Genomic DNA, 9,983 nt, shown 5'->3' with positions numbered 1-9,983 from the left:
AGTGGCCGGATGGTAACCACAAGGTTGCCAGTTCAAACCCGGGCTCCCCCAGCGTTAGTGTCGAAGTGTCCTTGAGCAAGACACTGAACCCCTAATTGCTCCTGATGTGCAGGTTGGTGCCTTGCATGGCCGCCATCGGTGTATGAATGTGTGTGTGAATGTAACGCACAATGTAAAGCGCCTTGGATAAAGGCGCTAAATAAATGCACCATTTACCATTCGCAAACACAGGTCTACTGTATATACACGTGAATATGCAGACAGAATCAATTATATATATATTAGGTAAAGTGGTGAAATTCATCTGTACTAAACGCCCTCATGACAGCTTCAGTGTTGGGAGGTTTTATGTCTCCCAGGTTTCCTGTATGTTAGTGATCTTCCCCACCACATCATAAAGAAAATGACTCAATCCTAATACATTTTGATTGGATTCCATAAATTTTCTTGTCTCCCTCTTTCAGTGTCGGCACCATGAATCTTATGGCACTCTTTATGTCTAGTACATTACGCCTTTTCTCTTTTCCCTAGGAGGTTGTGTGGACGGGTGAGGGACCAATCCTAGTGCAGTTCTAGAGAAACGAGCTAGTCCCATCTCGTTAGTCTCTATTCTCAGTTCCACTTCACGTACCTTGTCACTCTCGTTTTGTCGACAATGCAGACATACTGGCCGCCGAGTGCCAAGGAGAGGAGAAATGCAGTGTATAGTGGATGGAAAACGTCAATGAGGTGGAAACCACTGGGTAGTGGCCGGGTACTGGCGTTTCTGTAAGGTGGTTCTAATGCTGCCGAGGCGAGGCCACAGCGCCCCCCTGTGGGATAGACAATAGAACCAGCCGTTACACCAACAGGATTCAGTTTCACACACACAGTTCCAAAATTCTACAAAACACTGTGCAAGTGTGCATATTTACTTACATTTCAGTCTAGGTCGCTATTAATCGAAAAGATGAAGACGATGATGCTCTCGATCCTGTTGAGTGGCCTGGAGTCCTGCAGGATTGTGCTTCAGCTCCCTTTGTCCTTGTCTGAATGCATTTACACTGCTGCCCTGACATTTTTGCCAGTGTCAGCAGCATCGGCATGTAGCCAGCTGGAGTAAGCAGGCAGAGTGCTGAGAAGGGCTCTCTATGCTGTCCTCAGACTACCTTGAGGCAAGACGCATCGGACACAAAATCGATGGCAATGTTAAACCAAAATACTGAGCACAAGGTCTCACTACAGCGATTTCATATCATTCAGTCAGTGTCAGGATATATCATGTGTTGTGTTGCATTTCAGACACTGCGAGAGTGCCGACACATTCAGGTCTTTGTTGGTCATCCAAGGCATAGGAAATAGTCAAATAAACACCCTACTCATTGCAGATTAATTAGAATATCAGATTTCCAAAATAGAAATATAATTACTTTTTAATCAAATTGATCAATAAAACAATGAAATATATAAAAACAAAACACTTTATTACAATTAGGCTGAAAAAATCCAATGAAAACACAACTACTTTACAAGTACAAATGTTTTCCATTGTTATTTACAAGGTTTTTTCTTTTAACATCAATTAAAAAAATGACATTTATGAGAAAACACAAAATACTAAAGTACATGTTTACAGTGTATTTGTTACAATAAAAAAAAACAAATGATGACTAAAGGAACGTGCAGTATTTTCCATTCAAATTCTATAAACAAGGGAATTACAGACATCATAAAAGGGACTATGTACTGTATGAATACACTTATTCTAATAGACACTTCATTCCCCAAAGAGGCATTACCCATAGATCCCAGCAAAAGGACATCTATGGAGTAATATCATTATATTAATCAGTGTAAAGGCATGACAAGTATATTGTATCTTTCTGAGTTTATGACTTAATGGGCAGTATCTCTTAATCGGAGGGTAGGGGTTACTGACAGATTCGGGTGAGACTGTGAAAATTGCCAAGAGACATTCCTTATTTCCTCAAACAAACACAGATATCAGAAGTGACAAAATGCCGATCTAAGCACAGCTTTCCAGTACAGCCACATCTGTACTACACCAAAGAACCGAGACTCAATTTAAGAGTTCTATTGAGAATGTTGATGGAAAGGGTGAACTCCTCTTGTTGCTGACACATTTAGCAGCCTTTGCTCCTAGCTGCTTCCCCCACTGGGCTTAGGGGGGGCTTTGCCCCTCACGCCGCCCTGGCGAGCTTGTCCCTTTGTGGGCTGCTGAGTCTGAGGAGGCTGCTGTGCCTGGGACTCTGCAGCGGCAGCAGGCGGCACAGAGGCCTGCTGGGCCGGGCTGTGGGGAGCCGGGGTTTGGATCTGGGGCGAAGCAGCTGCTGCCGCCACTTGTTGCTGTATTATCTTCTGCTGGACGACCTGGGCAGCGGCTGTGCCTGCGGAGATCATCTGGACCTGGGCTGGGGCTGACGTGGCTGCCTGGGTCAGTGCCACTGACTGAGGCTGAGCCTGGATCTGATCAAACACAAGACACAGTTAAATTCCAAACAGACACAGTTGCTTTGCTTGCCACCAATTTGAATTTGCTTTCATTTCACTGCATGTTTAACAGCTCATTGTGAAGTGATAGACATTGCCCTTGGAAATAATGCTAGAACACTTTTAACATGGAAGTCTAAAATGAAATAATACTGTACCTAAACCTAAAAAAGACAAAAGCATAGAGAGAAATTCTAAGGAAAAACAGTAATAAATGCAAAAAAGATTCTGGTTTGATTATAAAGTACCAATTCTAGAGCAGTTTTGAGAGTGAACATAAATAGGGTAACACTACCTGCTGAGGAGAAGAGACTATTTGCTGAATGTTGGCCACAGTGGATTGTTGCTGCACTATCTGTGGGAGCTTAGCCACCTGATAAGAGAGTAAACAACAAACTCACTGATAAGCACAAAGATTGACTATGTATTTCTAAATGTTTATTTTGAGGCACCAGGTATTGGAGACTGTGCCTGGATCTGCTGAGCTCCGCTGGGCTTCTGGGGCTGGGCGATGGAGGTAGTGAAGAACTGGGTCTTGATCCCAGGCTGCAGCTGGGTGGTGGTGGCATAGGTCACCTTCTGCTGCTGCTGGGCAGGCTGTGCTGCCTGCACGGTCACCTGCTGGCTGCCAATCTAAAAGGGTGAAACAGATTCAGGGTCAGTTCACACAGTTCACGCTGGGTCAACTGACCGTTTGCAACTTTGCAGAGAGGTTCAGCCTTTATTAGGTGTGTAACAAAATTCATGGATCAACTTGGTACGATACAGCGGTTAGGTATGTTATTATTGATCCTTTGAAAAAACGAAAAAAGGTAATGTGCACCGATAAAAGAACAAATTAACCTGTAACCCTGAGAGTGTACAAATGGAAACTTTTATGTGTTCATTTGGTTCCATTTGTACACACTCAAGAGTTACGGGGGTCTATGGTCTAATGCAACGGTTCCCAAATATTTTTGGCCATGCACCCCCTGTTACCTCCCCCTGTGACGCACACACCCACATGGAAATATAAATTGCATAAGCTATATAGGGACATACATTTCCTATTTATCCACACATATATGCAGCATAGGCTATATTCTGCATATACCTGCCATATATTGGCATAATATGTTAATATATTTAAAATAAAACCATAGCACCGCCATTAGCCTTTTCATGTTGCGTACCCCCTAGAAGGTTCTCGCGCACCACACCACAGTTTGGGAACCACTGCCTAATTGAAATAACCAAATAAAAAAATCAAGAACTATTGGTCCGTTTACCTTCTGCTGGACAGAGGTCTGTCCTTGCTGCGTCTGTCCTGCTTTCTGCTGGGCGGCAGCTGCTGCCTGGACTGCTGCTTGCTGCTGCTGCTTTTTCATCTGCAGCAGCTGCTGCACCTGCATCTGGGGGAAGGGTGGTGTCAACACCGGCCCACCTGGCGGGGAGCAGGGACAGGATACAGAGGTCAGCACATTGAGAGAGCAAGTCTACCAGATCTACTGGCTCATGGCTCAAATGGTTACGAGCACAACCTCAGCACAGAGGAAACAATGAGGCTTTGTTTCTGGGTAAATGTGAATAATCACACCAGTGATTTCAAGGTTATAAGCCATTAGGTCATTTAACTCACCTGTTTTCTGGGCCTGGCCTATGGCTACACTAATGCCTGCCACGGTGACTGGCAGGGTGGTGACACCAGATGAGACCACAGCTGGCACAGAGACCACAGGAGGCTTGGTCAGAGTCACCTGGGCCGTCTGCGCTGCCTGGGCCTGAATCTGACCCTGGGTGGGCACACGAGTCTGGAAAGGTAAACACAACAAGGTTTAGTGATGAACAATAAAAAAGGGAAAAAAGTGGGGTCTGCTAGACCAATGTCAATTTATCTTTCTCGTTAGTTCATTCAGGACATCCATTCTTAAATGAAAGGAAGTTTCTACCAGTCATGTAAAAACATAAAACACAAACATACTTTATAGCATAGGTTTCAGCATATTTAGAAGCCATGAACAATTGAACATAATAAGCCCGTCCTCGACAAGCCCATGAAACTGCAACACTCACCAGTCTGGCAACCTGCAGATTGGCCACGGTGGCGCCGGTCAGCACGGCTCCAGGCCTGGATGCTGCCACTGCAGCCAGCTGAGGGTTGGCCTGGGCAGCCTGTGTGGGTTGTACTTGGGCAGCTTGTGCTGCCCCTGCAGCCTGTTGGCCCTGGGCGGCTGCTACAACCGCAGCAACCTGCTGCTGCTGCTGCTGGGCAAGCTGCAGCTTCTGTTTGTGCATCTTGAGCAGCTCCTGGAAGTTCAATGATTATTAAGCACGTTTGAAGGATAACTGCTTCAGAATGTATGAAGTTGGCCGACGTCTCAGGAAATTAACCGCGTTGATTCACAGAGAACGTATCCTACATCTTTTAAGCAATCAAGGAACAGCGCCATCTTTACGGAAAAGTGAGGAATTTTAGAATGAGTCGTTATGGAAATAGCTAACTCCATCTGTGCTTGTTGCTTTATGTGCAATGTTTTGTTTTGTTGCTAATGTTAGAATGAACAGGGCAGTTTTTTTTAATGTTGAAAATGACATATTTACACATATTTTACAAGGAGTCACTATTTCATCGTGCCTTCTTGCTAAACTCATACTATACTTTGCCTCTCAATGGAAGTAAAGGTTGTCGCAGGTTTTGTTATACATAACAAATGTCATTTTTCACCCCCTAGGTTTTATTACACATTATGGAGACATCTTACCACCAATGGAGAATGTGTGAGTATTTATTACGCAAAATGCTTATAAGCTGCTTAAAAGGCAGAGATTAAAAGAAAATATGTCCCCCCCCGTCACATTGGAGATTAAATTAGTTACTCTTATAAAGCTTCGAGTCGAATGTTGAGGCAAGCTTTTAATTACATTTCACAAGGTGACATTGTCTTTGTTATATGCTCCAGTGGAAAATGCTGGCGTTTACCTGGGGTTTGCCTACAGCCTTGATCTGTGGTGAGCCAGCCTGCTGCTGCTGCTGCTGCTGCTGGAGTTGCTGCTGACGGAGCATCTGGAGGTGGGCCTGGGTCAGAGGCTTTCCCTGGGGCAGCTGCATGCCTGTAGCTGGGTAGAGTCAAGCGACAGCTCCATAGATTCAACGGTTTATGACTGTTATAGTTTTATCTGTTATAGTTACTATTTGTCAGGCTGCTTGGTTTATGCTCGTAATGTTTACCATATGCTTGTTAAGTACTTTATTTGAGTCGTGACTACGTACAGAACCCGTGCCCCAAAAGGGAAATGACTGACGTCGGATATACAGTATTCTAGCAATTAAAAATCATACGTCACCCTTCATGGTGTACATTATTAGACTCCAATTTGTTAATGTGAAGTTCGCAAGTATTGTGAAAAGTGCTACACACATGCAATATTATTACTATTTACTATTGAGTGCTCTGAAGCAGCAGTCCATGTTTTGCTCCTTTACCTGATGTGACCTGAGTGACCAGCGAGCGAGTCTGCGACTGCACAGGGCTCAGTGTGGTGGAGACCACTGAAGACGCGGTCACTGGGGCAACAGCTCGGACTCCCTGGCCTGTTGCTATGGCAACCACCTCGGCAGGTGCGGCGGCGGGAACGGCCCTCTGCTGCGCATGGACCACCTGCGCTCCTGCAGCGCCCGCAGGCTGGAAGGACAACATGAAAAGAGAACATTTAAAACAGTGCTGTTGACACTCATTCAGCCTACATCAGTAACCTAGGAAGGTCTTGATATTGCGGATTTCCCATCCTAACCGGTAAATTAATTGGTCACAAGTGGTCTAATCAGGGACTAATTAAAACCTGGCAGGAGAGAAAAACCAGAGTAACTTTCCAGGCGAATATACTATTGAAGATATCTTCAATAAATCAATAGTTGCCCCACTGATTAGAAATTGATATTTCAAAATGGTTTCCTCATTGACAAATAATGTAACATTACAAAAAAGAACACAGCATGAATTTTACAATTTTAATTAGGATGATTGAATTTGATGATTGACAATGAATTTTAATTAGCCTGGATCTGCGAATCCAGACTGGATCCGCAGATCTTGATTTTCAAATTATAATAGCAATTTCTAGTCAACAGAGCCAACTATTAAAGCTACTATTTGTGGTTGCATCATAGCAAGGTAACTACACAACCCAAACCTACACCAAAGTGTAATTTTGTTCACATACTTTTATATGACTTCTATTATGAAACGGGATCAAGTTCTATCATCAGTATAGAGATAGTCATATAACTATGTTATTCATTTATTCTTTGCAAGGCTTTATCTATTGATACATCATTTACTTAATCTTAATGTTGTAATGAGAAGCCTATAATAAGACAAAATGGTTAAAACAATGGCCATTTTTAACTGTCTGCCAATGTTGGATCTCGCCAACCTTGGAAACAGCTAAGTAGATCTCGTGCCCATAAAGCCTGCCCATCCCTGCCCTAGAGGGTATGTTGGCTGCGTATTCTACTTAATTCCATCTAGCTGCTACAGCATACGCATCATACATTCCTCTTTGTCACCAGAAGGCTGAGTCAAGCCAGAACAGCGGTGATTAAATGAACATGACTCACAGACAGGGTGCCTGGTATGACTGGAGATGCCAGGCGCTTGTTGGCCTGGAAGGGACTTGGAGCCACTCCAGCTACTGTGTTCACAATCACGTTCCCTCCGACAGTGGCTGAAAGGGACACAGGAGAGCAGGAATTAACTCCTGGAAGAGCAAAAGAGTTTTATAATTTAAACCACATGTGCCAAGTTAAATACCTACCAGCCTGGATGGTTGTGCCCACAGCAGCATTCTTTATGGCTCCAGCCTTAAAAACACACAAAAGTAAGCCATTAGTTTGAATAAATCAAATGAATGGCGATTGTTTCGATCTCACCATATAGTAGGGTTAGTGTTAGACTCATGCATGCATAACGGTCTGATTTTCTCTTGAGGACCTCAACACATCAATGCACAAGCAAAACACTAAAAGCACCAGGATTTGGGCCCAATGGGGCCGCACGTAATAAAATGCATGCATTTGTGGTACTCTACGCAGCCATTCTCAACCGGCCTCAGAGCTCCTCACAGTGGGCCTCGGAGGTACTGCCCAAATAGTTTCAACCAATAAAGAAATGCATAACTAAAATAGGCAATGAAATACCGGTAATAAAGCATTTTAGATTTTTCCTTGAAGGTTTTGCCTTATAGATCAATATGTCTTCAATTTAGACTAATTTTAGACTAGTCTTTCAAGCAGAATAATCTTTGCAGTTAACAGTGACATGGCAAATGTTTTTCATAATGCCCCTTTACTTACTTTAGATACAAGTATTACATTTCATTATGTACGTGAGCCTTGATCATCTTGACACATTGGTGTTACATAGGTTGAGAACCCCTGCTATAATATCAAATTAATTCACCAAATGGCAAATTAAGAAAGGTAGTTGACTCTCACCAAGACAGCTGCATTGGGCACAGCAGCGGCTCCAGCAACTGCCGCAGCTTGAGGGACCCCCGTTGCAAGAGGCTGGCCTGTGGCGGGAGCCTGGGCCTGGCCGGGCACAGCCTGGGCCTGTGGAGCTCCAGCCTGCTGCTGCTGGGCCAACAGCTGAGCTCTCTGCTGCTCCGCCATGGCCTGAAAACACAAGCGTAAACACCAGTGTTGAAACTATGATGAGAAATGTTCGTCGACTAGGTTTTTCACAGACGAAGATGACTAAAACTGAGACGAAATATATTGACAATTTCATCAACAAATAAGAACTAGACTAAAATGTTAGGGAGGGACTAATGGAGAAGAGAGCCAGTAGAACTAAAAGACAAGTCATTTCATATTTGGTTGTGCTCGGGTGCTGCGCTCTGAAAATAGCAGATCTACAGTTTACAATGTGTCACGACTTTCCTTACACACGTCATGCTGGAATGACAACATCAGTTTGCACGTTACAGAGGCATACTATACCTTCTTCTCCTTGGCGATCCTCTCAGCACGTTGGGATGCCACCTGAATGGGCGGGAGGGGCTTATCATAGCTGATCCCACTGTAAGAGACAAACAGAGGAATGTCAGGGTACAGCTGTTTAGTGGACAGTAATAGATGGAGAGGATCAGGGGTCACACGCAGGGTTTACCTTTCAGCGAGAACAGAAGCGTGTTTTGGATTCTTCTGGAATGGGTTCATTCCCAAGCTGTGAAAAGCAGACCAGTCATTACATTTACATTCAACAGACGGGGAAGATTTGAGGTCAACATAAACATCCCATCACCTATATCTCAATTCAGCCTTCCTCCTATCCGAGTCAATGAAGACAATGGAAAAGTTGACTGCATAGCCCTTTAAAAATGCATCTGAACTCATTGTTTTATCCAAATCTTTGGTGTTTCTCTTTCAGGATTTTCACCACAACCTGTAGTTCATTAGATATTTGGCTGTTAACTGCTTTGCTTACTTTCCTACACATACAAAACTATTTAATTGCTTGGAATCTATACCGGTCCAACATCATCCCTCACTTAGTAATTGATGGCTTTGATTATAAGGCTCTAGAAGTTTTCATTGAGCTTTACAAACAAAGGCTCTGTGTCCACACAATGACATCACTCTGTCGGTGGTGAGGTCATTATGTAAAACACCAGCTTTATTTTATGCAGAGGTGGCCGCTTTAATTACTGAAGCAGATCGAGATGTCTGGTCAAGACGAGGCGAACAGGAGTTTGATGGGTGGACTCCACCATGCTACTTACAGGGGTTTGATGGGTGGACTCCACCATGACTACTACAGTACTACACGCTACTTACAGGGGTTTGATGGGTGGACTCCACCATGACTACTACAGTACTACACGCTACTTACAGGGGTTTGATGGGTGGACTCCACCATGACTACTACAGTACTACACGCTACTTACAGGGGTTTGATGGGTGGACTCCACCATGACTACTACAGTACTACACGCTACTTACAGGGGTTTGATGGGTGGACTCCTCTTGCTGGCGATGATCTTCATGAGTTCAAAGCGGCTGTTGTAGAGCTGGATGTGAGTGGCGTTGTCGTCCTGCGTGTAGATCTGACATGTCCGCAGAGGGCGGCTGTTCTTAGCCTGGTGGAGCACACACACACACACACACACACACACACACACACACACACACACACACACACACACACACACACACACACACACACACACACACACACACACACACACACACACACACACACACACACACACACACACACACACACACACACACACACACACACACACACACACACACACACACACACACACACACACACAAAAGTTATAGTTGCAGCTCTATACACACACAAGTGGAAGAATTCAACAGCAGCGAAACATCCACTGCCGATAAAGAATGCAGTGAGTAAGTTGTACCTTATATATGCTCTTTGTTTTCTTCTTGGGGTTGGCTTCATACACCAGCTGCAAATGAGAAGACAAACGAGTCAGCT

The 9,983-nt window shown here is 44.2% G+C and overlaps 1 protein-coding gene across 8 annotated transcripts in view; it reads right to left on the bottom strand.

Annotated features, from left to right (window-relative positions):
- Positions 1 to 1,444: 1,444 nt before the first annotated feature.
- Positions 1,445 to 9,983, bottom strand: part of ep400 (E1A binding protein p400) — a 37,303-nt gene continuing 28,764 nt past the window's right edge. For 6 of the 8 annotated variants that reach the window (XM_080766820.1, XM_080766823.1, XM_080766821.1 and 3 more), the window contains 15 exons: positions 9,907 to 9,954; positions 9,473 to 9,609; positions 8,640 to 8,696; positions 8,471 to 8,549; positions 7,964 to 8,143; positions 7,285 to 7,330; positions 7,088 to 7,194; positions 5,954 to 6,152; positions 5,450 to 5,586; positions 4,543 to 4,776; positions 4,109 to 4,280; positions 3,759 to 3,913; positions 2,962 to 3,123; positions 2,786 to 2,863; positions 1,445 to 2,466 (listed from right to left, as the gene is read on the bottom strand). In XM_080766820.1, coding sequence (XP_080622946.1) covers positions 2,140 to 2,466; positions 2,786 to 2,863; positions 2,962 to 3,123; positions 3,759 to 3,913; positions 4,109 to 4,280; positions 4,543 to 4,776; positions 5,450 to 5,586; positions 5,954 to 6,152; positions 7,088 to 7,194; positions 7,285 to 7,330; positions 7,964 to 8,143; positions 8,471 to 8,549; positions 8,640 to 8,696; positions 9,473 to 9,609; positions 9,907 to 9,954 — 2,118 coding nt within the window. In that variant the 3' untranslated portion in view covers positions 1,445 to 2,139. The remainder of the gene's footprint in view (positions 2,467 to 2,785; positions 2,864 to 2,961; positions 3,124 to 3,758; positions 3,914 to 4,108; positions 4,281 to 4,542; positions 4,777 to 5,449; positions 5,587 to 5,953; positions 6,153 to 7,087; positions 7,195 to 7,284; positions 7,331 to 7,963; positions 8,144 to 8,470; positions 8,550 to 8,639; positions 8,697 to 9,472; positions 9,610 to 9,906; positions 9,955 to 9,983) is intronic. The other 2 variants (XM_080766822.1, XM_080766827.1) reach the window with 1 other exon arrangement.

The sequence above is a fragment of the Protomyctophum bolini genome (genome assembly GCF_963924005.1).
Source record: "Protomyctophum bolini genome assembly, chromosome: 6".
Lineage (NCBI taxonomy): Eukaryota > Metazoa > Chordata > Actinopteri > Myctophiformes > Myctophidae > Protomyctophum > Protomyctophum bolini.
This window is presented reverse-complemented; position numbering and strand designations above follow the sequence as displayed.